The sequence below is a fragment of the Micromys minutus genome (assembly GCF_963924665.1).
Source record: "Micromys minutus genome assembly, chromosome: 13".
Classification (NCBI taxonomy): domain Eukaryota; kingdom Metazoa; phylum Chordata; class Mammalia; order Rodentia; family Muridae; genus Micromys; species Micromys minutus.
Genome location: NC_137982.1, coordinates 14,098,915 through 14,114,202, shown reverse-complemented (window position 1 = coordinate 14,114,202; position 15,288 = coordinate 14,098,915). Strand labels below are relative to the sequence as shown.

The window sequence follows — 15,288 nt, the reverse complement described above, 5'->3', positions numbered from 1 at the left end:
GAAGGAAGGAAGGGTCACCTAGAAATAATCTTAGGTGACCGTATGTGTAAGGCTCCAAAATCAGTCCTGAGTATTAGGATATAAGACAAAGAAAACTGAGGGAAGAAAAATGAATGGAGACAGACAAAGCAGTTCACAGAGGTGCACTTGAAAACATGCACACATGTAATGCCAGCACTTTTAGAAATGGAGATAGGAAGACTGTGAGTTTGAGGCCCATGTAGACTGTATGAAATTTTGGATGGTGATGGTGGTGTTGGTGGTGGTTGTTTGGGGTTGTTTTTGTTGTTCGTTTGTTTGTTTGTCTTTTGAGACAGGGTTTCTCTGTGTAGCCGATTGATTGTCCTGGAACTCCCACTGCAGCCCAGGCTGCCTCAAACTCACAGAGATACTCCTTCCTGCCCCTGCCTCCTGAGTATTAGGATTAAAGATGTACATCACCACCCGGTTTGGTTTTTTGTTTTTTAATAAGAAGAAAAGACTTTGGATTTGATGTGTTGGACAGGTTGCATTTGGTGTGGGCAAGACTAGAGCATGACTGAGTGAGAGGCTACTCTGTATCCATGGAGAGGAAAACAAGGCAAGATGACACAGCAATGACTTGGGAAGAGAGGGCAGCACCAAACTAGGGATCAGTGATGTGGCTTCAGCAGGATCTGTGAGTAAGGAAAGTTGTGGGCCCAAGGTGTCTTAGCTAGGATGAAGCCTCTGGGAAGAACATAGTGGGAGATAAGCCATTCTGTGTTGGCTCAGGTGTCTTGAAGTCTTGAGTTGCGTGCAGGAAGAACCAGGTCATCAGATCTGGGAGTTGAACCTCTGGGGTTAGGTTAATCACTGCCAAGCATCCCCATTCTGCTAGAATTCCAGGGTAAGGAGTCTAATTGGCCATAGCTCTTTCCTACTTTGCTGTACTACTCCCACTCCCCCAGGCAGCCTTTGCTTCTTCCCAGCTCCTGAGTGTGAGTGCCTGCTGTCAGGAAAAGGCTTTCCGGATGATGCATGACCAGCTCCTTTTCTCTTCTCAATACTGAATCAAGTTTATGGTGCCTATTCCTCATCAGACTGTTATCAGAAACAGAGGTGGACAAATGTGATTTAAAGCAGATTGTAGCACCAGCCAGTGACTGCTCCTAGCCCTAATCAACACCCTTTCACTCCCTGGAGAGGATGCTTTGAGTTAGATGGACTTTAATGGGCACTTTTGACTAGTTCTCCAGCTGGGGAAACACTATTTTTGCTCCTTTTTACAGAAGAATGACAACAGTAGAGACACTGAGAGTGTATAACAACCAACAGGGTTTGTTACACCAATTTTATTATTGTTTTACTTATATTACTGTTGAGTCCTTGCCACCATCCTATGAGATTGGTAGATATATAAGCCTTGAGTTTCAGAGAGAAGAAAATGTAAGGCTACAAAGGGAGAAAAGATGAAGCTAAGACCTGTTACACAGGTCTGTTGTGCTCCAAAGCTGGAGCTCTCCACCATTATGCTACATGAGGTTCTTGGAGGAATGACTTTCTAGAATGTGTTGTCGAGCTGTAATCTGACTTGTATGTGGCACCAGAGGGCAGTTCCTTAAAGACTGTTGCTGATGACTGCTGCTGGGGAGGGTACGTTCAGATGAATAGGAAAGAGAGCTGGTCCTCTCTGCCCTGAGCAGGATATAACTTACATAGTGTCAACTTCGATTGCTGACTGAATGGTCCAGTGGTTTGGGGGATCCTGGCAGGAATGTTTTCCTTGTCCTAGAATGCTTGTGTGATAGGCACCTAGGAGAAGAATGGGTGTGTTTGTCTGGCTTTATGGCTTTGAATGCTGATAATTTGTAGACAGGGAATACAGGGGCATCAGAAATGTGGAGTGGGCAGATGTGGAGGAGGAACGGCTGGAAGAGAAAGCAGGCCCATGGAACAGAGAACAACTTTGTTTATCAAAGGGTGGGATGCGGGTGTGGAGGAAAGCTTTGCAGCCAAGCTGTGGAGACTGAGTGGGGACTGCTGGGCTGACTGCCAACCCTAACCACTGCCAAGGTACTATGATGGCTGCTTCTTGTAAGATATTTGGAAAAGAGGGGTGTACTATTCCCAAGAGAAAGAACAGATCTTGGGCACATATATATACAGGTCCAAACACTTGAGAACTTCTTAGTGTCCCCTAAGTCAAGATAGCCAGGGACAGGTTTGGCACTGCCAGCTCAGGATCTGGATGATAGCCACACACCTGCAGATCCTACCGTGCAATAGTCAGCACGTGGAGTGAGAGCTTGCTGACGAAGGGACAGAACATTGTCATTTGTGCTGCATCGCTCGGCTACCAGACAGACGTCAACATCATTCTCCCCGCCTTCTTTGTTATGCTCCACCTTAGCTTGTCCCCACCCTACTACTCCATGCAGATAGTATAGGGAATCGGCAGTAAACCCCTTTTCTCTCTCAACAACTTAAGTAGCCAGCAAGTACTATTATAAGGAGTGGTCTTCACCCCTAGACACACTACTTCCTACAAGATTCATCATCAAGCAAGTGGCACAGAAGTGCCTGGCACCTCCTAGGGCCAAGCCCCAGGATGAGATGCTATTACGGTTTCTCTTGAGATAGAATGTGGCAGCCTTTCCCAGGTAGCACGTAAGAACTTGGCGGGGTTGGGGTAGATAGTACAGCACTAGGAAAGCCCCTGTGCTTGGCATTCAAACGCCTGGCTCACTCTTACTATGTTACTTTGGGAGAGTCACCTCTTCTTATCCTAATGCAGAGGATGTGGTTCATCTCACAAGTTATCAGGAAAGTAAGAATGCCTGTGAAAGGGTCTTTATGTCAGGAGCACAGTCTGCGGCTGCTCTGAGTCTTCATTCCCACACAGGAACAAAGGAAATTTTGATTAATATACTTTGTTTTAATTGGGAGAAAGGATATATATATAATGCTAAAAGTAGCCAGCATTCAACATGTAGTAGAATGGTTGGCAAGCGTTTTAGAGTAGATACTCAATATGAATATGTTATTAATCAGTCTGGGACAGTAGTAATAAAGTTATAAAGGCCACTGGGCTAGAACAGTGAGGAACTTGAACTAGCCATCACAACTGTCTGGCGCCTCTTTACCTAAACATGCTCTGTCCCCAGGATGCTCATTTTCTAGCCCAAAGTAGAAAGTGTGGTCAGATTTGGTCCTGACTGCTAGATTCTTAAACTGTTTGTCACAACCCTGCCTGAGGCTGTGTAACCGAATGTAAAGGCATTACTAAAAGATTTTAAAACCTTCAACAAGGAGACATTCATTCACAATCAAACTCACTGTGTGTCCTCAGTGTCTTCTGTGAACATGGTGCCTGCGGGAACACATGAGCATGTTGCTCAGAGCTTCCCTGCTGCCTTGGTTCCAAGCACTCATTGGACAGCACGTGCCCTCATACATAAAAATTGCCAGAGATACCTTAGCTTAGATTCCAAGTTATTAGGGTTTTTGCTCTTCTAGAAACAAGATGATTTAATTATGGGAAATGAAAAGACTGAATATCATCCTATCACCATTCCTCATTGTTTTTATTAAATTGGCGTTTTTAGATTATGTCAAGTCTGATTTTAGCCAGATGTCTTGAAACCCTAGCATTTGGAAGATAGAGTCAGAAGAACTGAGGGTCTGAAGATTATCTCCACTGCATACCAAGATCAAACCTAGCTTGGCCTGTATGAGACCCTATTTTAAAAAAAAAAAAAAAAAAAAAGTTTGCTGTTTGAGTTTCTGACTTGAAACTAATTTTGAAAAATTGTTAAATGATTTTTTTCTTGGGATTAGGGCACAATTATTTTTAGCAATTTCTGAAATAACCCTGTATATGCTTCTGCCACTTCATGCCCAAACCATTGATGGTTAAAAGACCAAGATATCAAGTAAGCCAGAGGTGGTAGAATATTCGTTTAATCCCCAAACTCAGGAGACGGAGAAGGGCAGGTCTCTAAATTTGAGGCCATCTTGTTTTATGTAGTGAGTTCTAGGCCAGCCAGGGTCTAGAAACTTGGTCTCAAAGGGGGTGGGGGGGCTGGAGAGATGGCCCAGTGGTTAAGAACACTGGCTGCTCTTCCAGAGGTCCTGAGTTCAATTCCCAGCAACCACATGGTGGCTTACAATCATAAATAAATAAATAAACAAACAAACAAACAAACAAACAAATCTTTTTTTAAAAAAATGGTTTAACTCTGAAAACGTTGGTATATGTCCAGCCATGTCCTGAGTTCAATTCCCAGCAACCACATGGTGGCTCACAACCATAAATAAATAAATAAATAAATAAATAAATAGATAGATAGATAGATAAATAAATAAATAAATAAATAGGTAAATAAGTAAGTAAATAAATAAATAAATAAATCTTTTTTTTAATGGTTTAACTCTGAAAACGTTGGTATAAATAAATAAATAAATAAATCTTTTTTTAAAAAAAAATGGTTTAACTCTGAAAACGTTGGTATATGTCCAGCCATGTCAACTACACAGAACAAATTTAATTCTTCATTAAAAAAAAATAACAAGCATATCTCTCTCATTTGTATTCAAAATCGATTTTATCTTTAATAAATGATAAAATCACATGCCAAAGACTTGTCTTAAATGTATTAGGACTGGAGAAAAGCACTTAATAGGTAAAGTACTTATAGTATGAGGACCCCTAGTTCAGTTATCTGTGAAAACCTGGGAATGTCTGTAGCTGCAGCACTGGATGGGAGCAGAGACAGGCAAGTCCTCACAGCTTGATAGCCAGTGTAGCCAAATTAATGAGATCTGGAATTCAATTAAAGACTGGTATCCCTAAAAAAAATAAGGTGCAGACTACTAGTGAAATGCACAGTGTCAACCTCTGGCTCTATATGTATCTCTTACACACACACACACACACACACACACACACACACACACACACACACACACACAGCCCCACCAACACCAAAACATAAAAAGAGTAGAAATAAGATGAATTCCACTGTGGTTTAGTGTTAGATTTATATACCTGTTGTATTACCTATGTACACGTACGAAGTCATCAGGCAAGAAGTCATGTGTAAATAGTTCAAGAAGCCTGTCTGCTCTGCATGACCCAACTACCCTGGGTACTAGAAGTGCCCTGGGAAGCTAGTCCCAGTTCTCATCCCACCAGCCAGTCCTCTCTCCATGTTAAACTTGAGTTTCTCAGCTGTATGTTGGTAGTGATTGTTTCACTCAGCTCTTAGGGTTGAGAATGCACAGAAGGTACCCAGCACAAAGCCTCTTGTGATATAAAGACTCAGCAAGTGTTTCCTACCTTGAGCTGAAGTCAGGAATGCCAGGTTTTTTTTTTTTTTTTTTTTTTTTTTTTTTTGTATATAATCTCAGCCTTACTAGAAACAGTGAATCTAAACGAACATAATTGGAAGCATTTTCCACATTGTGGCTGAGGCTCTCATAGAGTCACCATGGCAGCTGTCATTGATACTGGAGACTGCATCTCCACAAAAGCTGTATGTTAATATTGTCACATTCCTCATTTCTACCCCAGATCTCCTTCAGCTCTTGTCAGCATAACCAGGCAAACATTATTTTGCAAAGGAAGACCTAAAAGCTTACAGGGGTCAAATGGCTTTCCCAGAATCTCACAGCTGTCTGTGGCACAGTTGGATTTGAACCTGGTTTTACTTGGTTGTCTGACCTTGGAAACAGCAACTTACGTCATCTACACTGGCTGCCATACAAAGCATGGATTTCTCTGTGGGTTTCCTCTCCCCCACGTGGAGCTTCTTTCCTATCATAGATAAGATCTTTGTGCCCTTCCAGGCCTTTGCTTGTATCCAAGGTAAAAACCTGTATCTGTTCTCTAGATTTAGTGATGAAGGGATGGAGGTGATTGAACGACTCATCTACCTATATCACAAGTTCCATCAGCTAAAGGTCAGCAATGAGGAATATGCATGCATGAAAGCAATTAACTTCCTGAATCAAGGTGAGTAGGTGGTAGGGCAAGAGCATCGGTTTGTTTTGTGTATTTATTTTTGCCAGTAAGCGCTCGCCCTTCGGTATCACATACATAACTCCCCATCGCCCCACCCCCAGGACTGTCACAGGTCGGTTACAGCATGTGACCATCAGTCTTAGAAGGCCTACACTCCCCCTGCTACTCTACAGTGCAAGGAATGCTTAGATTTTTTTTTTTCTTGAAATCTAAATGCCACAATCTCTATAACTCACAGAGGAAGGAAGAGGATTCACTTTGTTTAGTCAGTTTTAATGCATTTAAACACAGACACCAAGGACAGAACATGCGTCATTTAAAATATGTACAAGTTTACCAGCAACTAAAGAGAAGCAGGGTGACTGATGAGACTGTTGGAGATAAGGCTGGTTGACGGCTGACCGTGGCTCTGATGTCCCAGGGAAGAGTGGTGGTACACAAACCTCCATGTGCACATGAAGCCTGCTCTTCCACTAGGGATCCCAGTTGACTTATTGCCCAGTAGGCACATTGCCAACATATAAATGCCCTATTCCCAGAGTGGACCTGAGTGATTTTATTCCTGTAGCTCCAGGCCTTCCTTTTAAAAAATAAAAACAAACAAAAAACAATTATTTTGTGTATGCGAGTACACTACAACTGTCTTCAGACACACCAGAAGGAGGCATCAGATTCCATTACAGATGGTTGTGAGCCACTATGTGGTTGCTGGGAATTGAACTCAGGACCTCTGGAAAAGCAGTCAGTGCTCCTAACCACTGAGCCATCTCTCCAGCCTCAGGCCTTTTTACCGCTATTCCCCACTCAATTTTTCAGTGCTGTATAAACCTACTACTCCTGTCTATATACCATCATGCATTTATCAGGTGACCTCTGTGACCTCTGTGCCTTCTCTAGCTAAGCCCTATACCATGTATTAAGGATGTAGGCAGGGGTTGAGGGAAGGAGGAAAAAAAAAAAAAAGCCAGGCCAGCCCTTGGGTCCCTGAAGAATTTACATGCCACTAATACTCAACATGTTAATTGTACCACAGATGGGAGAAGATTGGTAGCAACTTCTTAGAGGAGGAAAAATGTATGCCGGACCTTAAAGGCTTGGTATACTTTTAACTCAGAATGCTTTATGCATCTCCTGTACTTTAGATGGACATACATACATACATACATGCATACATACATACATTCAGGTATGTACATAAAGACCAAAGAGTAAGAACACAGAGGCATTGGAGATGATACATGTCAGGCTCCTGACAACCTCTGCTTTAAAGATGCTCTGAAGGGTTATTGAGTAAGGAGTTAGTCGCTTGTTCCACACTCGCTGGTGCCTCTTTTGTGCCACCATACCCTTTATTAAGGGCTGTCCTTTGCATATTTTTCCTTTTCTGTCTTATTTTCCCTTATTCAGATCTTAGTTTCTCCACATTAGAGAAAGAAAAATCTTTGTTATGACCACATTTAACACTGTCTCATTTTTTACAAATATGATTCCCACCACCACCACCTCATTCCCTAGGTGATTTTTTTGTTTTTGTTTTCAGATATCAGGGGTCTGACCAGTGCCTCACAGCTGGAACAACTGAACAAGCGGTATTGGTACATTTGTCAGGATTTCACTGAGTATAAATACACACATCAGCCAAACCGCTTTCCTGATCTGATGATGTGCTTGCCCGAGATCCGATACATCGCAGGTAACCTGGGCCCAGGCTTCCATCCTTCCTTGCTTCTCCAAGCTTGGGAAGGGTTGCCATGAGCACTGTTCATGGGATGCCTACCCTAGATAAGTTCTGTTGTAATAGGAAGTCAGTGTCTCTAGAAAAGAAAAACTGGTATTTCCCAGGCTCCGATTATGGTGTGCAGGTAGCGTGGATGAGAAAGCAGGCTGTGTCTCCAGTCTTTGTCCTGAACAATATATTTTTTTTCAGAAATAATTTATTCAAACAATTTTTTAAGATTTATTTATTTACTTTGTGAGTACACTGTCACTCTCTTTCAGACACACCTATTACAGATGGCTGTGAGCCACCATGTGGTTGCTGGGAATTGAACTCAGAACCTCTGGAAGAGCAGTCAGTGGTCCTAACTGCTGAGCCATCTCTCAGACCCTGAACTGTACACTTTTAGATAATAAATTTTATATGTAAATTATATGCCAATTTTTAAAGATTTTATTTCATGGGCTTGCACAAACTCTTTCCAGGGCCATATAAAGTAGCACCTTTAAGCTTATGTGTTTACAAAGGAATTTTGTGTGTTGCTGTGTGTTGTGTTTTTGGTCTTGCACCCTCTGCTAAGATCCTGGCAATTAATAAGTCTGTTTCAGTGCATAACCTTGGCTCTTTGTTGTTGCTTTATGACATTTAATGAGGATTCTTGGTTTGGTTATCCAGCACTCACTGGGATGATGTTTAGACTGGGTTTGTTTTTGTTTTTGCTTTCTGTAAAATTTAGCAGCACAACTTTTAAAGGAAAACGGGTCAGTCTGACAGAATTTTTTTCTGTTTCTTGAGCCACAGTGCAGTCTAACAGATGCAGGCTGCACCCGGCAGCATTTTCAGTCACCTGGAAAGCTCTTGTAAGCAATAGTGTGCTTAGTAGGTTGCATCTCCAGACATTCTTACTTAACTGGAAAATAATAGTGTTTAGTAGGTTGCATCTCCAGACATTCTGACTTAACTGGTGCATGGTGAAGGCCAGACATGAGTATTTCTAATGCCCTCCAGGTAATTCTAAGGTCCTATCAGGGAAAATATAATACCCTGGGGTATTTTCTTTGAGAAGTTTGTCAGGAAAAAAAAAATCTGTCAAACTCTTTTTATCTCCAGACTTTTCAAATTTATTTGCCCCTGTAATTCTTCTCCTCACTCCCCTAGTACTTTTATTAATCACTTACTTTGTTTTAAAGAGTAATGTCCTATAGAATGCTAGAGAGTTGATGGGAAACAAGTTTCCTGTAGTCTTTTAGCTGTGAAAAGCTCAGTAGGACCTCCCTCTTCATTTCAGCTGTAAAATGGAGGGGGGTTAAAGGCAATTGCAGACAGAAACATTGAGTCTGAATATGACAATGCATTAAACTGGCTGGCACGGAACAAGTGTAGCAGAGAGGAGAGTAAGTGTATACCCTGACATTATCAAACCCTTGTGGCCTTTTCAGTACTTCTGATACTTGTCTTTCCCCTCATCCTGTACCAAGGCAGTCCAGCAGCCTGTATGGAGACAAGACAGCCTTTCATTCCCTGCTGGCCACTGCTAATTCCTATCTCTTTCCTTTACCTAGGCAAGATGGTGAATGTGCCCCTGGAGCAGCTGCCCCTCCTCTTTAAGGTGGTGCTGCACTCCTGCAAGACAAGTACAGTGAAGGAGTGACCTGTGCCCTGCACCTCCTTGGGCCACCCACAGTGCCTTGGGTACGCAGGACAGGCTCCAGAGGAAAGAGCCAGAGACCAAGATGGAGACTGTGGAGCAGCTTCCTCCATCACAAGAAGAATTTGTTTGTTTGTCTGTTTTTAACCTCATTTTTCTATATATTTATTTCACGACAGAGTTGAATGTATGGCCTTCAACATGATGCACATGCTTTTGTGTGAATGCAGCAGATGCATTTCCTTGCAGTTTACAAAATGTGAAGATGTTTAATGTTACCGTATTGTCATTGTTTAGAAATAGGTGTTTTTTGTATTTTGAGGGAGAGGGTGGGATGGACTAGGTGAGAATTTCCATAATGTTGACAAAGACAACTACCTCAATGAAAACGGGTGTATGACCATCCCTACCTTTTCCACATTTTTCTCAGCAGATATACACTTGTCTGTTAGAGAGCAAACTGCCTTTTTTATAGCCACAAACATCTAAGTAAAAGTACAGCAAAGGAGCGAAGTGGTATAGGGAGATTTACTAATGGCTGGTAGGACGTCAGAGAGGCAATTTTGATTTTAATCCTCAACATTGATGAGGATTTGCCATCAGAAACTCTGCCCTGCCTTCTGCTGCACCCCTCCCCCACACACTGTGGTTGCTGCTGTCAAGTTTTCATCCAGGTAGAGTCCTGACAATAGTCAGTCTGTAAGACTTGCCTCCCAGCGCCCTTGTGGCTCATAGCTGCCTAGTTTTCTGACCCAGATCTACCAAGGCCTACCTTCTTCAGACTCCATCCCTCCCTCTTATGAATTTGACTTCCTGTCAGTCCTTTAGAAAGGTGGCAGGAAAATGTTCTGAATTCTGATGCCATTTCTGATTTGTTCTTTAAAGAGTTTCCCTCAGAAGGTAGGGGAAGGCCAGGCTGCTGAAAGAGTAAAGACTCCTTTGGAAGCCCTGCTCTCACCCACCTTATCCCCAGAACTAAATCCAAAACTGCCATTTTTAAACCATACAAAGGACCAGAAACTTTGCTCCTAAATTTTTGTTGTAAGTTTTCCCATTATTTCCAAAATGAGAGATTCGTTTGCCAGGGCTATAGAACAGAAAGCCAAGACCCAAAGAAGCCCAGCTATTCCTTCAAGTATTATCAGTAGTCTGGCCTACAAAGGTTTGGAGGGATGGAGCCAGAAGCACCTAGAAGGGGAAGGGGCTTTAAACTACCTCATGTTCCTAAGGGTTTGCCCGCTGCTTCTGCAGATGCAGCCTGGACCCCTGTGCTTTACTGCCTCCTACCCCATGGTTCTAGGAACAGTTCTTGCCTTCCAGACTTTGGCCAGGACCAGCTAGGTTTATCTGAGAGTTGTTTTAGCTGCTTTTCCCTTTGCCTGTACCAGGCGCTCCTACCACCAGTACCCCAGACAGATGCTCCCTGGCTTGTATCCCTTGATGGGGACTGCCTCGCCCACATGATCTCTTTCAGCCTGTTTTGTCAGGAACTATTTACCTTCCCCAGAAAAGCCTATTAACTTACCCAGGAGGCCACCACATCCTGTGCCCCCTAGGTAGTCAGTCTCCTCTTGTCAGGTTTTCTCTCCAGTGAAATGTCACGGGTACCAGCATAGTGACAATATGTCCTTTGGTGTCCAAAGTTCAGAGCATTATTTCTTCTCTTTCTTATTCCCCAGCCACTTAAGAGACATGTGTTTCTCGAGAAAGTTCCAGATAGATTGTTTTTCACATGTTTGTGGGAAGATATATGTATTTGGTGTGTTTGTCTGTTTCTGGGCTCACAATGTTTTCTTGTTTGCCTGAATTTTTATATTTAACCAACCAGATCACGTTACTTGGCTCCAGGTCAGATTCTCAGCTGCTATCCTCAAGCTAGAAATCAGAGACACAGATCAGAGACAGAGCCTGTGTGCACACGGCAGCTTTCTTGCTTAGACCTCCATTTGTCAAATTGTTAGTTTTTAAATTGCTTTTCAAATTAGCATTTTACCTGTTGTGCTGAATGTCAAAGCTCTGATGATACAAGAACATGTCTCTCCAATCATGTAGTATTAAACAGAGCAAGTTGTTAATTTGTAGAGTGGGGGAAAGGTTCTGCAAGTTGCCATTGTACAAATCCATTTTTACAAATGTTTGCAGCAGATTCCACAGAACAAAGAGCCCATTCATTGCCAAGAGCCCTGCAGAATCTCTGAGCCAAGTGGCTGTGTGTTCCGAGCTGAAGCCTGACCTGCGGACCGCCTTTAATGTCTTCTGCACCCAGTCCTTTTATGACATGGGCTTCTTTTAAACAGGGTAAAGTAAATGTGCTGCATTGCAAACTCGGGTGTTATGAGGAGAAGGCAGGAGTGTAGCTAGCAGCGTGGAGACATTAGGTCAGCCACTAGATGTATTTGTGATTTTGGTTTGAAGGACACAGAGAAAGGTTGGAGGAGGAGGTTTGGTATGCTTGTTTTTTGCCTTTTTTCCTATAATGTTTGGTTAACAGGCAGCCTTTTAGCTAGTGGAAGAAGGAAAAACTTGTGCATGTCATATCTCATTCCTCTCTCCTGTCCCCTCTGATCCAGGCCACTGAAACTACTCACTTTGAGTGAGAATTTTTCCATCACAAAAAAATATAGTCCCCAAAGCCATGTGGAGAAGGAGAACCCACCTCCTTGCCTTATGCCAAAACATACAAGTTTCCCCCTTCCTTTTCTTACGTATACTTTCTTTACCCAAGGCCGGAATGTAGTCTTGGAGCTTTGTAATTCCTGTTCTCTGGCTCCCTTTACAGGCCATTTGTGTCCTTTGCAAGGTTTAGTAGTCTCACCCAGGGCTGAACAGATGGCTCAGTGGTTAAGAGCACTGACTGCTCTTCCAGAGGTTCTGAGTTCAATTCCCACCAACCACATGGTGGCTCACAACCATCTGTAATGAGACCTAATGCCCTCTTCTGGTGTGTCTGAAGACAGCTACAGTGTACCTATGTATAATAAATAAATAAATCTTAAAGAAAAAAAAATAAGTTTGAGGCCAGGGTCGGCTCTCCCGACAAGACCCTGTCTCAAACAGTGAACTGGTAGTATCACCTGGAGTTTGGAGAAATTTCTTACCACTCATCTCAAAACACTCCATGTGGCTTCAGACACCCAGTGCCAGGGCCAGTCTACTAGTGAAGGAGGCAGGCCTCTCGGGTAGAGGGAAGCAGGCAGAACCTGCCTGTCCTGATGTTAGAACAGTGGAAGTGTAGAACACTCCACACACCTGACTTTAGAATGCTGGATTTTATGTTTGTTTTTTAATTCCAATTTTAAGAAATTCAACCTTTTAGGCCAGCCCTTCCACTAAAATTTGGTTTTGTTTTGTTTTGTTTTTTCTTTACTGCTTTTTTAAACTTACAAAAAGGAAAAAAAGAAAGCCCACTAGCTGACTCCCCCACCTTGGTCTGTGGGAATGCCTGCACCTCCGCCATCCATCCTCCTCCCTTCTCCTTCCACAGTGTCTGTGAAGTAGAGTTTTATCTGTTTCTTAGGATGAAAAATGGCAATCATCCCACCAGGTGCTGGAAACTGGTCAGCCTTGAAGCAGGCACTTCTGGGACCACAGCTCAGGGATGTGTATTTAATTACAGGGTCCCCAGAAAGCCCTCTCTTGGCTGCCACAAGTAGCATCTTTCCTGGACTTGAGAGTCAGACCCTGACAACTTCCTCAAGACTTTTTTTGACCGTCCTACACACACAGCTCTCTGGTGTTCATGAGAAGCCTAGACCCTCTGCCCAGGACAAACCCTCTTCTTATCTGTCAGTCAGTCCTAAATACACCCAGCTTGCTTGCATATCAGCTGTAGGCTCAAATGAAAGCTGTGGGAAAGGCTCGGGTCTGCTCCAAATCAGGAAAAATGTGCTACTAGTGGAAGCTAGTCTTCTAAACCCTGAAACCAGCCCTGCCAGCCAAAGGGTTCTCTTGCTCTTTGCTGATCTTTTTTTTTTTTTAGCCGAAATATAATAGGTGATAATGTTTTTTACTCAAATTTCCATGGGGGGAATAAAGACTACCTCTGAGTGACATCCTGGTCGATTCCTCTCTGAGGAGTCCTGTGGGAAAAGAAGACTGTAGCTCCCGTGCTGTTTACGTGTTTCTGTCGGGAACGAAACCCGACTGTTGTGTTTTTGTCTGTGTTGCCATCCCAGGCCTGTGATAGGAGCTTGTGGCTGCATTGTAATGTCTGGGCAGTATCTGGGGAGTCCTTTCCACCTGCCCAGCTAGGGGCAAGCCATTGCTGGAAGCGGCCTCTGCCCCGTTCCTATGCTCCATAGCTTGGATTTCAGGGACTCTGATGGCAAGTGCATCATGAACCTACCTCAGGCTACCTCCCAGTCCTCCCACAGTCCTATGTAGGAATCGAATGAATGGATGTCTCTGAGCCCTTGTTCCCAAAGGGCCGGCCAAGGGCTGCCTGCCAGCCTGGCTCCATCAACCCTGCATGACCAAATGATAGTTGGCGGGCTCTGCAGGCTGTTCAGGCCTTCTGCTACCTCCCACACTTGCCTGCTGGCAAGGAGTGGGCCCTGTTCTGTGAATTGACTACCTGTGGAAATGTGACCAATTAGTATGAAATGCATGTTTAGCAAGTATTAGGTACTGTATTTGAACCAATAAATGTGAATCCTCTGCACATGCCATCTGTCTGTGAAGCTTATCTGGGGCTCGGGGGAGGGATGGCCTGGTGTCCTGAGGCATGGACTCCTGCTCATAGCCAGTACCACCCCCATCTCTGTTGCTGAGGACTTGGCAGAAAACAGTGTGCTGCTGAACCTCAGGAGCCAGTGAGTGCCTGCTGCCTGCCGGGCACTGTTGGTGTGCCATAACCTAAACCACCATGAGTTTTGAGAACGATTGCCTCTTTTTGTAAATGAAGAAGCTAAGGTTGAGAGTGGTGAAAAGGCTTGCATAAGGTTTCCAGCCAGGAAAAGGTACAGACCTTCGAATGCCGTGAGGAGAGCATTGGGACTCCAGGTGGGCACAGGTAGTGAGGAGGGGCTCTCCTGATGACAAAGCTCCAAGCTGAGAGCTGTCCCGAGGGCACTTCCTAAGATCCCATAAAACAACACGAGGAAGGAGCTGAATTTAGGGACACCATGGGTGCCTGGAGCACTGCTGGAAGGAGTTCAGAGTTTGGGAGAAGGCCGAGTCTCAGCTGTGTGAGTGACTTTTTTCCCCTTAAAATGGGATCATTATAGCACACACTTCACTGGGTTGCTCTGGGAAGTGACCTCATGAATGAGCGTACTGGGCAGTGGTAGCCTGCCTTACCTGCTCAGTAAGTGGTCTAGTAAGTTAATACCTGACTCTCCAGAAAACTAGTAAGGTTCTTTATAACTACTGTAAGATGTGAACAAGTAGTGACTGAAAAGTCAAGGGACATGGCAGAGGCAACACAGGAAGTGTCTTTGAACCCAGATTCACCCAGCTGTAAAACCCAGCCATCTTGTCCTGCTCACACACTCAGGCAGGGTAAGAGCTGTGAGACCAGAGGGAGGGTCCTCAATGGCAGATACAGGCCAGAAGAGTCTCACCAGTCTATTAAATTGTCCCGAATGGAACAGGAACACCCAGCTGCCTTCTGTGTTCCGAGCCTAGCACAAGGTACCAAAGAGCCCTTAAGGCTTGAAAGAGGTGATTTGAAACAAAGGACCCACAGCAGCAGGAGGTAATAGGCTGTCTTCACAGACTCACAAGAGGGAGCAGATAGAAACAGGCACAAGGAGAAGGGGCTACAGTGGCTGCCTAGCGACAGTCACACCCTATAGCCACCTGCACCATTCCCTGTCATCCCTTTTGCTCAGAAGCAGACAGGCTCAGGGAAGTTTAACCACTTACCTAAGATGACACAGGAGCAAGCTGGAGAATTAACTTTTGAATTCGGGTCTATCTGATACCAAAGTTACAGCAGCT

At 43.9% G+C, this 15,288-nt stretch overlaps 1 protein-coding gene across 1 annotated transcript in view; it reads left to right on the top strand.

The window, feature by feature from the left end:
- NR6A1 (nuclear receptor subfamily 6 group A member 1) overlaps window positions 1-13,930 on the top strand; it is a 53,764-nt gene extending 39,834 nt beyond the window's left edge. The window contains exons 7-9 of the mRNA XM_080927164.1: window positions 5,853-5,974; window positions 7,524-7,676; window positions 9,263-13,930. Coding sequence (XP_080783290.1) covers window positions 5,853-5,974; window positions 7,524-7,676; window positions 9,263-9,351 — 364 coding nt within the window. The 3' untranslated portion in view covers window positions 9,352-13,930. The remainder of the gene's footprint in view (window positions 1-5,852; window positions 5,975-7,523; window positions 7,677-9,262) is intronic.
- The last annotated feature ends 1,358 nt before the right edge of the window (window positions 13,931-15,288 follow it).